A 14730-nucleotide genomic window follows, 5' to 3' on the forward strand; every position below is an offset into this window, starting at 1 on the left:
ATATAGTCTGTTAAAACAGCTATACACTATCTTTTAATAATTTGTTTTATTATAGTCTCTCTTTACTTTACTTTTTTCTTTTTATTCTTTTCTATCTATTTATTTAATGTATCTATCTTTAAGACTATGTTCTCTTTTCTTTTGTCATGATATTATCAAATGATTTCAAGGTATCAGAAGGTGTTAAAATACTGCAATTTGTAAACAGTTTTTGTATTCTGAGCTGGAATTTTCTGATTTTGCATATCTGAAATTGGTAAATGTATAATAGTTGACTTTATAGATATAGGAAAAACTCTGAGAACTAAAAGTTCTCAGATAGATGTTATAGTCTCTGACTGTATACATCTATAATTGAAGAATAATAATAATAATAATAATGCTGTCACAGTATTATTTAGATCTTATTATTAATTACTTAGAAGAGATCTTATTGATCTTTTTCTCAGAGTATTAATTATTTAAATACATCTGAAAAGTCAAGTTGACAAGCTCAGTGTGATTAATTGATGAACTCTGATACTGTGATATTATTATTCATATCTTATGAGTCAGCTTTATAAGATAAAGCTACATCTTTAATTGATTCAAATTATCAGTTAATTTCTCTTAATATTCTTTAAATCTTATATTAAAATCAGAAGAATTCTTATTATCTTATTAATATAATAAGTTAAATCACTGCACTGTTATAAAGCTGCAGTTACAGTGATCTTTGATCTCACTCAGTAGAAAGTCTTTGAATTCTTTCTAAGTTATAACAGTATTGATACACTTAAGCTCTCTCTTCTTAATAACTCAAGTAGTTGCAGAGATGTCTTCAAGAAGACTGATGATGTATATTACTTATATCTTATGAGTATCAAAATAACTCAGATTAAGACAGAATTTTCATTCAAGAGTGTGAATAAAGTTGTGAAATTCAGATAATATATTTCTCTTATAATTCAGAGAATTTTCATTTTTAATCTCTCTATTTTTATAATAGATGTAGAAGTATAGAGGCTGCAGTAATAACAGAGTAATTAAAGAGATTATATTAAAATATACAGTGAGTTCAGAAATCTCAGATTTCTGCTAAGATAGAGATATACACACTTTAGAGAATGATGTGAAGTTTCTCTCAGAGAATGAGATTGAGTCAGTTCTAGTATAAGTGTATAAGATTATATCAGTTCATTAATAGAGCTTGACTGATTCAAACTTGTAATCAGATTAAGTGATTTAAATTGTAACATGATAGAACTGAAGCAGTAACTAATTAGTGATGATATTTAGATAGTTATCTGAGAAGCTGTATAAGTGAGCTTGACTATCTTGCTTAAATAGTATGCTTGTGAGCTACAGAATTATTGTGAGAATATCATAGATATAGTACTTAGTATGCTAAGAAGATTGTATGAGAAATACAGTAACTCTTATATATATTATCAGTAGAAGAAAACAAACCACTGACTTCTTTGATAAGAAGTCAGCATCTAGTTATTTTATATAAACAATGAGTGAATACCTCTCTTCTATTCTATAAGTGAGAATAGTCAGAGTGATACCTCAGTGATGTCTTATTATTATGAAAGAAGTAATCTGCTGATCTTATATAAAAGTGAGATTCTTATATTCATCAATCAGATCTTTCTATATTGCATTCAAATGATATTATAGAGTGGTTAGAAACCAGTTTAAACAGTTTGTGAAATGAATGAAATCATCTGTAGAGAAGTGATGAGTCATGTGAAACCGCAACAGAGTCTTGACGCGGCCGGAGGCGTGACATTCTCATTAAAAAATCTACAAAAGCTTCAGAAAAGTATCACAAAAGCTAAGAAGATATTGACAAATATTGAATAAGAGATTAATAAAATTTTATCACAGCTATCATGAAATCTTAATAAGATTTTCAAAGATTCTCTTATTCAAGCAGATTCTCATTATGAAATGAAAATTGAATGTCACTTGCAGACAGTTAAACATCTTCAAATGAAAAATACATGTTATCAAGTATGCAGTGCAGCAGTATAGAAGATATAATGATAATTAAAAATATCAATCAGCAGATTGAAGCACAGCAGATGAAGAAGATTCAAAATAATTGAACATGTATCAATTATTAACATCATACAGAAGTGACACATCAAACTGCAGAGACTCAAGAAATCTCTGATACAGATTAAGAGATTATAAATATTGAATTAATAGATATAAGAGATGCAGAGAATTATTTTTTTACATACATAAAAAGAGGGATTTTAATATACTAAGACATTGAAGCTACAAGTATATTCATTCTTGATGAAAAGTAATGTTGTGGTGATAATGATGTTGTGATGAGACGCACCCACTCACAGATGTGGTGGATTTTTAGCGTAGGCACGTGTAGGTCAAAAAGATTATAAAATTACTGACACTTATTTCTATTGTTAGTGACTGCTTATGTGCTCTAATCTCTGAGTCTCTCAGATCTCTCAGATTTACTGCTATATTGTGATAAATGCTGTACAGTCTATAGTAGAGAGTAGCAGTGCTATCTCTCTTTATTCTACTGTCTAACTGCTCTGAGAGATCAAAAAAGCCCGTTCTACTCTGTCAATGTCAATAACAGAGGCTGGAGAATAAAACGATCTTATGAACTGAGCTTAAGAGATGTTAACAGATAATTTTGAACCATCTAGCAGAAAAGAATTATTTGAGAGACATAGAGATAGTAGATTTCACTCACTGAGAGAAGAAATGCAGAGAGAGAGACAGAATATTGATATTTTTAATCACCTACTGTGCATATAAAAATATCTGTTTTTTAATATATATTAATTAATGGGAAATCAATTACTGAGGTATAAAATAGTTGAATGTCTCTATCAGAGAGTAGGCTGTCTGTATAAAAAAATCCCCCAAAAAAGAATGATGAACTGCGGCGTCCGTTCGAGGCGGCGGCATTCTTTCGATGCTATTTTACAAATATTTCCCTCAATCTACTCTATATGGGGCGGGCTCTAATCACTGCTACAATCAGTGCAGTAAATGAAGCATACAGACTGCAGATACACAGGCAGCTAGTTAAATAGCTAGCTAGAATGCTGTATTTAAATAGATATCTCACAGATATATGACATATATGCAAGAAAGAGCTTGTTAAACAGAGTTACGGTTTTATTCAATAATTGTAAAATCCATCTGACGCTCAATCATTCTCTGGCTTCTCAAAATCGGCCGGACGAAGCAAATCACCATTTAGCATTGTTCCAACATGCGTCTTTTCTATCTCTTCACAATTCCTCCGAATCTTCGTCATAAAAACCTTCAGAAATTTGACTGGGCTATCAGTGAAAGTTGACTTGCTATCACATTTCAAGATAAACCCGTCGGCAGCCACCGCTTGACCGTTCCTTTTCTCCTCCCAGGCAAGCCCGAGAAGCTCACACACCTCCACATATTCTTTGAACGAGCTGAAGTACAACTGTCCCGAAAACAAATTTTGATATAGGACCAGGTGGCGAGGCAAGTTCGGCGTCACTGGCCGATTAGGAATGGTATATAAATCCAGCCCGTCTAACCTGCGAAAGCACATGTTCACGAGCGGTGCGTACAGGTGAAGTGTTGTAACCTTAGATTGTTTTACTACTGGTAAGAGCTCCTGCGCTTCGTATGGGCTTATGATAATCATGTGTTCGACTGTATTCGTTGGGCTGCCGGTGATGTTTACGAGGATCCACTGTACTGGCCGCTGGTACGCATCAGAAATGTATTCCCCACCGGATATTTGAACTGTGCTAGCAAAATCGGCGCTCGCGAGAAGTCCAGTAGGGAATTGAGAAACGTCTATATGTTTGGCGGCACTGGTGTCGCGCAATATCTCAAAAGCTGGGGTATAAGCTTTTGACTTTTCAATAAACCTACCAGTAGACACGAATTCTTCTATGTCACAGTGGATGTGATGCTCTGCTGCTGTGGCTGGAGGTGGTCTCTGGATCTGCCGCTCTTGCTCATTTTCGGGGGAAAGCTCGCGTTCCTGCTCCTCCTGGAGTGTGGCCGAATTGAGGTCTACGCTGTCAAATTCACGACAGCGCTCCAGGATGAGGTCGAGGTTTCTGCCGTCGCTCACTGGCCTAGCAGAGGTATCTGGGGTTTTCGGAGTGGGTCGATACCTGGCATCAAGGGTTTGGGATTCCTCTTCAAGAAACCGTACAGCTTGGGCTTTTGACACCTTTAACTTTCCCTTCGTGCGGGCTTCAGCCCAAAGCGAACGGTGACGTTCATATCTTTGACCTTGTATGGCCCAAAGCGGGATACTCCGTCGCATATCAATGCAAGGTTTCTAATACGGCCCAACTGAGGACATCTGACACGTCGATTGGACCTTTTGCCGGTTTAATATGTGCCAGCATTTTGGTCTTGATCTCTTCTGGGATACAGAATACGACGGACTGCCCCTCTCCAAGTCTTCTCATTCTCATACAGGCTTCGCAAATGTTAGTAGCAATAATTACAAAATAAGATCAGTAGACTTACCCTGGACGAGTCGGTCTTTTGTCAAATTTGCCCCTAAAGTGACGGCAGCTCGATAGTAGTTCGGCAGTTTCAGATCCGTCCCTCTCGTATGAGCCTCATCAAGAAAGAGGAGACATAAATCAAGTCGCTTGGCATATGAAGACGTCTGTAACGGCTCAATGTGTCCTCTCCGATCCAGAACAGAAATCTCGTCACAATCGTCAAAGAACACCACAGCCTGCTTTTTCTCCTTATCCGGCACAATCCTTAACCACTCCCTTGCAACCTCTAAATTACCAAGTTCCAGGATTTGTGCCCCAACATCCAGAATAACTTGCACTTTCGGCTCCATATTCACCACCATAGCTAGTAGGAGTTCCGCATCTGTACTAGAGGCCTCAGCTCGTGGTTGCATAAGAGCCACGGAATTTTCGGGTCGCAGGAGATACTCCAGGACCAAGGCATTGGTATGCTTTTGTTCTGGAAGATCCAGGTGCTCTACGCTAAGCGGGAGCGTCTTCCTCGAATCATTTGTACCACTAAATCCGGTTGTTGGGTGGGTTTTAATCTTTCCAATATCCCAGCCTGATGCGGACAGTTTTTGCGGAAATTCCTTCAACTCCTTTGGGAAGACGATGTGGCCTAAGAAGTAGTCTATGACACTCTTGGCATACCGAATAAATGGAAATATTTGTTCAACGCATTGGAGGCGGTTTTTGAGGTTAATGCTCATGAGTTGACGGAAATTTAGCGGCAGGCCTGGTGTATCCCTCATCCACACCTGATATTGAATGTCCGCTTGGTCGGATTTCAAAAGATGGGCAAATGATACAAACAAATCGGCATCCTCAAGTCCGCCGTAATAGTAACTTAGGGATGTTAGAATAATCACGACGTCAGGGTGGCTGAATTCAGATCGCGGTGTGGGACTGTCCTTTGCTCGATACGGTACCGCAAGCTTTGTTCGAGGCTGTCTGGTCGCATCAAGCCCGTAATTAACCCTCCAGCGTTTCTGGCCGAATGCGAAAGGCAATACTCCTCCAGCTATAAGGCCTCGTAACAGGAGGAGTGTATTTCTTGTTGTATCTGTCCAAAATCCACCTGAGCCCTGATTTTCAACTTTACCAATTTCGTCTTGAGTGAGCTCAGGCTTGGTGATGTATTTGAAGACAGCTTGTCTAACTTCCTCTGGTTGTCTGGCAATAGGGAAGCCGCTGAGTCCGGTTTTGCATATTTGCCGCGTAACAAGATCAAACATATGCCGTTGGGCATCATGTCTGAGGATCCGGGTTCTGGGAAAACCACCCGGCCAGCGCTCGTGAAGTTCCATTGAACGAGGAAAATCTTTCGCAACACTAGTAGAGAACTCCCTAACAATGCCCAGTACGTTATGAATATGTATCCAACGATCGGGACTGTGTTCAACAGGTCGTTGCATGCCCATAGTGTAAATCAACTCGAATTTTACACTAAAGTTTTCGTCACTCTCGTCCACGATATCGCGAGATGACGCGTCAAAGAATCGCTGCGTTTTGATCACGGCACGACCCACTGATTTCCTGCCTGAAATAAGGCACTCAAGGCCCATTAGCTCGAATGACAAAATATGTTCTGGCTGAACAAGTAAGATACCGCCTTTCGACATGCATTCACGATAGAGATCATCAATCGTCTCTGCCTCTTGTTCTCTAATCTGTAGTGCACGAGAAAATGGCATGTGATAAACACGCCTATCCAGCATTCCGCCCAACTTGGAAACGAGCATCTGGAACATTTGTTTAGATTGTGGCTTGCCCACAATGACTCGAACTAACCGGGAACCATTTGCAAGAGCGGCAGCCACGATAGGAACAATTACAGACGACTTCCCCTCGCCCATGTTCAGCTGCATAACAGCGTTCTTATTGGGAGTAGGATCTCTCATCTGCGCGGCTATCTGTTCTTGCACCTCTCGAATCATTATGCCGCTCTCCACTTCCAAAAGTAAGGACTCAGGATACTGAAATGGATCCCAATTGGTGTGGCCAGAATTTAACAGCTCTTTGATAAGATCGCCGTGGTTGTCGGATAGGCTCACAAGTCGCTCCGCTCGTTGAAGTTCAGTAAGGGTGACCCCGTAGTAAACGATGGACCGCTTCCAGTCGTTTCCGAGCTTCTGCCACCGATTGCGGGCGAGACGCTGAAGGAAGAAAGCTGGAGATAACCGTGGTCGCTGCTCGATGCTAACGGTTGTTTTGGCGCATTTCTGTGAAGACAGTGAATGCCTTATCATGTATTCAGGCGCCGCTGCAGAAATGAGTGCACTGTAGGTCTTATCGACATGTTCCTGGCAGTGGCGACGGTGTTGGAAAAGAATTTCCTTGAGATTATTACCCCCTGTCTGCAAGCAATGATTACCCTTCCCGAAATCCTGTTGTAACGAACGTAAGCTCTCTCGCAGGTCTTCGACAAAATCCCTTTCGTATTTAAAATTGGTTCGAGAATCAAGTTGCGTTATCAGTGTACCAAGTCGAGACGTTGTCTGCTTCATATTAGCAGAGGGTGAGAGTAACTCGGTCATATCTTCCAGATGATGCCGAGCCAGGATAGGGGCTGGACAAGAGAATATATCGTCATCACTAATAAAACCGCATTTCCTCGAGATGTTCTGTGTAGGAATGACAAATTGAACCAAAGCGGTATCTACTGGGGTAACCAGTTGATGCAAGGTTATAGTCTCAATTTCGTAAATATATTCCTTGAAGCGGTGATTGTCGAACCAGATCTTGAACTTAGGCTTCGCCTTTTCAATGAAATTCGGTATATTTAGATATCGATGAAATGCTGGGTCAGCATCATCAGCCGGGGCACTAGGAGCTTCACACGGCCACTGAGACACTAGTGCTTGATAAAATCTGTTACGAATACAGTTTTGGTTATTGTGAAACGCTGTTCTTTTGCGTTCCACGAACGCCCTTTTGGATTCATTGACACGACGAACCAGATTCGCTTCAGGACAACGATGGATTGGAAAAAATGATGATCGGAAAGCGTCGCTCAAACAGCCGTTAATCACCTCAACACCTTTTTGTAGATTGAAACTATGGACACATGGAGCGGAAATGCGACCCATCTCAGCCACCGTAAAGAACAATGCTAATACCTGGATAATTCTCATATCCGCATCTTTAGCGAAAGCAAGGGTGGAGAGCCAGATCATCACGCGGAATTTGTCAGCTGCGGTGAATACGTGGCTGAACGTTTGGTGAATAGCGCACCAATGTTGAGAGATAAATTCGGCCGACTGTAGAAGGAATTCACTGTCGTACACCAGCTTGGAATATTGAAGCGAATGGTTCGGTCCAAAGATTTCGGCAACAATCGAAAGAAATTTGCAAAGATGGGTTCCCAATCCAGTTGCACCAGCATAATGAAGACTAGTGCGTCCATGATATACGATGTTTGAGATAACAAACGCTCTGCAACCCTTCTCTGAATTCTGGTCCTGGTCTCTAGGTTTGTATTTGACATCGTGCGCGACGGTGTGGTCTTCGGCACCAAAGGAAGGACCGCGAAAACTAGACGACCGGATGGAGTCGCGTTCCAACAGATGCGAATCAACACTGTCCGGAATAAATCGCTGCAGCTTAAAGTCCGGCAGGAATATCCTCATCCTATCTGCTTGCTCGAATATAGATGTAACAGACTTATGGAATTCACCATGCTGGGCCATAAAGCCGAGCGTTGGTGACCATTCTACCGACTGCATCACACGTTCGTTTGCCGGATAGTACCTTCTTCCTGGGGTCAACTGTGCAATCTGCTCCAGGATTTTGACATTCTCCTCGGTTAGCTGATCAAAAGATCTGACAGCTGCGGAGCGTAGGATACAAAGGGCCTTTTCTGTCCCGGTGCTATGTATCAAGGGGTCCGGCAAGCAAAAGGAGGTGAGAGCATGGAGATAACAGAGAAACAACTTGCTCTGCAAACTCCCGTTGTCAATTAGCCCACAAATTTGACTATTTATGGAGTATAAATGAGCCTTTGCGGCAAAGTCTTTCTCAATGGTGACGTTAACATGCCGTTTATTTTTCACGCAACTTACAACCCCCGTGGGTAGAATAAAATGCCGACTACCGTCCTCGTGTTGCAATACCAGTTTACTGTTAAGGCCAACTAGTGTCCCAAGTGACTGATCTCGATCGACAGCCATTCCGCGAAACTGTCTGGACTTCAGAGATGAATCCCCCGACTTGAGGTAAAATCCCAACTGTAGCCTGGGAAGCTCAACCTCTATCGAAGATAAAGTATAGTCGAAGATGATATGTATACGGGAAGAATCCTCAAGAGGGACAAGCATACCGGAAATCTCGGTTGTAGTATCGCTACAAATGCTAATCAGAGACTTTCCATTTCTTGTCAAACGCCACCGAGAACCGAACCGCAGTAGTCTCCAGTTATTTAGGGATGAAGCCCAAGGATCTTCAATGGAACGAAATTCTAAACAACAACCAGTCATGTCGTACCACTGAACGAACTTTTCGATAAAATCCTCAGGAAACATTCCTCGCAAAATCCTGGAGGGAATAAGCTCAAATTTCCGGTCATCTTTAACAGCTTGGACCAAGACGTCATATTTTTGTGAGCTTGGGGTATCAGGAATATGGTCCTTGAGGCCAAAATGCAATATATAGTCAGCAAACTGCTTCTTTCCAGAAAACTGCATTCCCTGCACAGCAGTGGGCATGACTTCCAAAGCAGAATTCCCAAAAAGCGTACGGTATGTGGGATGTCGTTCGTACTCCGCAGGTAGACGGGATAGTGGATAGCCATTTACGAGCAGCTCGCCAGTCAAAAGATTGAAATGGATTGGGAGTGAATTGGCATTCCCTTCGGGTGCTGTCTTGCTGACAAGACAATAGTCAAGCTCTTCCGAAACTACTCGCCAGGCCTCTCCTGGCCGATAAGCAGACCAGGATCTCGTTATGGCGTCGTTTAAGGCCCATCCATCTTCTAGAATTTGCCGTGTGAGAATGGGATAGCATCGATATGAAAGCCATTGTCGGCGCTTGTATAGTAATGGAATTGCGGGATCGGATGCCTGTCTAAGGCAATTGCTACCTTGTTGAATGACGATAGAGCACTGCAAGAAGTCCGAAAGAGCTTTTGGTTCGGAAAATATATTATTGAGATATTCCTGGTCAACACTGTATGAATCAGTACAAATAAGAGCAATCTCCACGGCTTTTGAGGTCAAGTCCTCCCTGTGGCTGTCGTCGGTTATCCGATCTGCGCTGTCTTTGAGAGATCTCAGCCAGTCGACAGCAGTAACTCGGGTAGAAGCCAAATAAACCATGCACTGTTCTCTGACTTGCTGCGCAGAAGTTAATGTTAGTAAACGCCTAGCCAATGACACAAACGTGCTCAGTGCTTGAGACGCCTCCCAGTTCTCTCTAACTCTCTGTAAGGCATCAAAAAGACTTGCTAGAAGAGCGTTGGCGAAAATGTCGTCATCAACGATCTCATGACCCACTCTAAGGGCATTGCTATGGTTGGAAGGCCCGGCCTGGTAGATCGATTGAAGAATCACGAGACCTGTCTCTATTTTTTTGAAATCAATAGAGGGTGCTGATAGTTGCAACAGAATATTTTGCCACTGAATTCGACAGCCGAGTGGTATTGAGCACAGTGCCTTGTATTCATCCAACGATATGTGAAAAGGACAGTCGGACTGGTTGGCTATGACAGTGTTAGGCGGTAGCCCGTTGGGCATTGTAAATGGACGGTAAAGAAATTTTTGAAGAGATAGCGATCGCGCAGGAAGTATGTAGGTAAGCGTTTCGGAAACCTTCTCTCCAACACTGAGCTTTGCGACAAAAAGACCCGATATATTGTCAAAATACCTATAGTCCATGCCGTTTTCAAGACAAACTTCCCTCTCTGTGGCAATAGAGATTCTCTTGCTACGGCGATGTGTAACTACGTGGGGTTTGGTCTCAGACAAAAGACCAACACGTTGTGTCGCACTGAACGAGGTAAAGAAAGAAGAAAGTCCCGCATATCCGCGTAGAGGGTGGTGTGATCGCGGCTCAGATTTCAAAGAATATTCGGTTTTTAAAACATCTAACACTAGGAAGATAGTAATGTCGCGCCAGTGGCCAAAAAATGTTGGTACCTTGAGCTCAAAAACTGTGGATTGAGCTTGCAAGACGTCTCTGGGCAATGGCCACTCATGGATACTAATTTTTAAGGAGTCAGCCCTTTTTTGGTAGCTACACCTGATACAGCCGGGGCTGTGCTGTTGTTGACGGAAATCATTGTGGTAATCAACAATCACTTCATGGTAATCGCATTCGTTTTCATTGTAGAGTTGCATCAGACCGTTGTACTCTTCTTTTTTTCGTTGGAGTTCTGCGCGTTTAATCTGTCTTTCCTGTGTTGCCCATCTCTCAATTTCCTCAAGAGTCGTTTGGAGCTCAGGGCATTGATTGAAGTACCTGATAGCAAAAGAACGTTCGAGGCCAAAATCGCTAAATATACTTGGAGCAGAGAATCTGGCTCGGGTTTGACGAGAACAGATATAGTTCTCTACGAGGAGCAGTCTTTCCATTTCATCTTTGAAGGGCAAGACTAAAGATTGAAGGATACCTTGGGGAATTCCCGGGTCATAATCCAAAAGAAGATTGCATATATGCACAGCAGATTCGTCGCAAGCAACCCAAAGTTCAAGAATAATGAGTAGCATCGTTGAAGAGGCTTCCGGGTTTTTCGAATAAACAGGAGAGGCAATAGCATGGTATTTTTGAATCAAGTCACCTAGCCTGCCACAGGTGCTAGTGTTCGATTTGTGGCGTTGTAGCCACTCAGGTAAATTAGAGACCACCCAGTCCTCTATAACAGTCAAGTTAAACGACGAATATTCCTCGGGCAGGGTGTTCGGACAATTAGGAAGCTCGTCGGCACTATATTTTGTGAGGATGGAAGTTGGATGAAATGTGCCAAAGTTCTTGGTGTTTTCTCGTTCGGACAGCAAGTTGATATATTCATCCAATGCCGGGAGAGAATGAAATGTATCTTGGTTGAAATCCAGACATCCAAGGCGGGATAAGTCGTAGTGGGGACCACTAGTTTTAACGAGGCTCGACCATCTATTTTGGATCCGGTTTCTGGCTTCCTGCATCGCTTTTGTAACGAAATGATGTATGGATTCCTGAATGGGCGAGTCGATTTTAAGTAATCGACGAGAGATTTTGGCGACCTGTATATATAGAAGATCGCTGTGTAGTGAATGTCTGAGCGATGATTTCAGAACACAACTCATGAGAAACATCATAAACTCTTTGTAGAGATTCACTAGCGGTCCCGAGACAACCCTTGTTTCTCTAGAAAAGACAAGTTGCATTGCAACACGGACGAACAGCCATAGTGGAGATCTGCGCCACGGTAGTAGAGCATCGCGCCATAATACTTCTTCCCGAGTATTTTTCCAAAGACGAGACACGTCCACAGGCTGGCCAACAGACCTCAGAATTCCCGTAAAAAGTTCAGTTACTATCTTTGGGTGCACAGTGTCACGAATCTCATCATGCATTTGTCTGGCCTTCTTCACCTTCGGCATTGTTTCCGGAGCAGGCTGGAAGCTCATCTTAGCAAGGGTACGAGAGACCGTAGCTTGAAATCCGGGCGCCTGAAATTTATCAATGCTCAAAGAGAACACCGGTCCTGGGAAAGACCGTCTAAGCCTTCCTTTTGTTGTGATGACGGATTCGTTGAGCGGAGATAGTTCAAATAACTCGAAGGTAACAGAGTTGTCAACCTTGCTGATGAAGATGCCTGCATTCTGAGCCCGGATGTGAAGCGGAACCATCCCACCTTTGATTGATTAGAAAAAATAGTAAAGTAAAGACAAGAAATGTAGGAAATAAGCTTACCGTTGCTACAAATATTTTTGAGGGCATTCTGAAGCCTCTCTTCGCTGACGGAACCATCCGAACTCGAACCCTCACGCACAATCTTCAGGTTTGAGATCATAGCAATGACCGAGTCAACGATTCCATGCTGGTCGTGTGCGACACGGTCCCTGAAATCGTTAAGAGCCTGGAATACAGTGCCTAGCAGTACGTTTTCGTGATTCGAATTGTAGTCATCTTCCTGGGGGAGTTTGGGCGGAAGGAAGATATGATGAATCAAGTACATAATTTCGTCATAGGACACTTCCTTCATTTCGGGGGCCATGGTGACTAGGGGATTAAATGCGATAACCAACGTAAAAAGAGGATGTATTTTGAGCAAGCATCGATTAGAATTAGGTTTCGGAGAGAGAAGATGAGATACTGAGCATCAGTATCAACATGCAACCCGGGAGGGCAACTCAAATAGAGAGGCGGCGAGACTGATTAATGAATATCTCAATATGGGACAAACTGAAGAAGAGACGCGCGCAGTCAGAGCACTGGGTTTGATGTAGAAGTATGAGAGTTGGTTCGTTAAGGTTGTTATTGTTTGTGTGTGCCTTGGGGAGGACTGTGTATATATAGCCCTAACACTGAATAACACGGGCCGTGAAACATTGTTGGGTGAAAGCAACTCTTCTGGCAAGTTCCCAAAATTCCTTCATTGCATCCCTTAGGTGGGACCTACCCAAGGCTGCCTCACAATGGTGGGTGTTGGAGGCCTCAAAACCTGCATGTGTTGCCAAATTATTGGCCGGAGAGGCATCCTCCTCTATCTATCTGCACAGTCAAGGCTCAGCATTTGATTGATGCTGGTAAATTTTTGAGCACACCCTTGAGGCCTCCAGCATGGGTCTGTTGAGATATGCCGCTATGGCGCTAACAGTGCCACATGTCAACATAAAATATCGTCTTGAGCTCCCTGTGTTGCCTGCCTTGCAGAGCTATTTCAAGATGATAACGCTATTATCAAGAAGCATCCTTCAGCCAACTCGATCGCTTAAGTAACTTGGGGATGCGAAGAAACTATGAGTTACGTCTAATTTTCTTGTGAAGCCGTTGATAGCCTTGGCCAACTCTATCAAAAGTGCGATTTCAAACTTGTTTCCACTTTGCAGGTGAGAGGGATGCAGCGTTCGCTCGCGAATGAATAACCATCAGACTTATTCGAATGTCAATCATTTTGGGCGTCAAACTGCAGTTGATGACCCTGAATGAGTCGATCCCTAAGATGGGGGTCATTCAGCTAAGAAAAGGGATCATATTTCGGCATCAGCTTAAACACAACACGAGCTTGAACAATTTGATGTTAGACAGTCCGGAAAGAAAGCCGGAATGTAATAAGAGAACTACTTCGCAACATGGCCGTTTGCAAACAATCCCTTTCGCTTCGTGTACACATCTGGCGTCACAGTAGAGCGCGATCAGAGCAAGTCCCTGTGGTTTTTAGCTGAGTACCGACTCATGCGTGTGGGTTCAGACGTTATATCCTCTATCTTTGCCAACTCGGCTAACGAGCAAGCACAGGGCCGCATCGAAAATACAATATTGGATTCTGCCAAGAAGCATGAACCCCATGTAATGTACACGTACATGTACAAGCTACAGTCGCTATGCCTGGAGGAGTGGAAGGCCCTGATCGCTCCAGGAATGCTGCAGCAACAAAACTGGTTCATGTGTCAGAGCTCGCTGCTGCGATGATTGATCAATGCCTGAAGGGTATCACCAAAGACCCCTTATTTGGCGGAGATTGGCTCTCGCGCACTCTGTAAGGAGGATTATTTAGAATGAAAGTAGCGCGCTCTCCTGTTCCAGCGCCTAGTTGTTTGCTATCGAGATGATGTGATGTTAGCTAGCTATCTGGGCACTGCTACCGCTGCTTGCTCATCAGTGGTGAGGGGGTGAAAGCAGTCGTATGGGTACGGAGTTGATCTAGGGGTAAAGGCAGCCCGAACGGGGGAGGGCAGAGTTGAAACTTCTCCCTTTCGTCACCATGATATCGTGAAATGCCATAAAATGCCCGAGTGTCCTTTAATGTCCTAAATGCATTATTAGTTACATAGTTAGCACTTTCTCACTCTATGTCTATACAGAACACAGCTCTGAAGCTGCCCAATTTCCCTAGAAGTTGTCAAGCTCCCGCTCATAGCTCAACTGAACTCAATGGCCTTCCAAACCAATCGGCCGTCACGACTTAGCGCCAGAATCTGATACCTCCAGCAACCGCAGAATAATGGAGGTCTCTATAAATGTGTTGAACTGTTGTGCCCTAGAAGCGATGTGCACTCATCAGATACAGTCAGATTTAAAAGTC

The 14730-nt window shown here is 42.9% G+C and overlaps 2 protein-coding genes across 2 annotated transcripts; both read right to left on the reverse strand.

The window, feature by feature from the left end:
- Positions 1-3178: 3178 nt before the first annotated feature.
- Positions 3179-4297, reverse strand: BDBG_17843 (uncharacterized protein; the record flags this gene model as incomplete). The annotated part of the gene is made up of 1 exon (XM_031725475.1): positions 3179-4297. The coding sequence occupies one exon, from the start codon at positions 4295-4297 to the stop codon at positions 3179-3181; it is 1119 nt and encodes a 372-aa protein (XP_031580980.1).
- A 1-nt stretch (position 4298) lies between these two features.
- BDBG_17844 (uncharacterized protein) lies at positions 4299-12699 on the reverse strand (the record flags this gene model as incomplete). Its single annotated transcript, XM_031725476.1, has 3 exons — positions 4299-4456; positions 4507-12336; positions 12396-12699. 3 exons carry the CDS (start codon positions 12697-12699, stop codon positions 4299-4301), a joined length of 8292 nt encoding a protein of 2763 aa, XP_031580981.1.
- Positions 12700-14730: the final 2031 nt, after the last annotated feature.

Source organism: Blastomyces gilchristii (assembly GCF_000003855.2).
Source record: "Blastomyces gilchristii SLH14081 genomic scaffold supercont1.27, whole genome shotgun sequence".
NCBI classification, from domain to species: Eukaryota; Fungi; Ascomycota; class Eurotiomycetes; order Onygenales; family Ajellomycetaceae; genus Blastomyces; species Blastomyces gilchristii.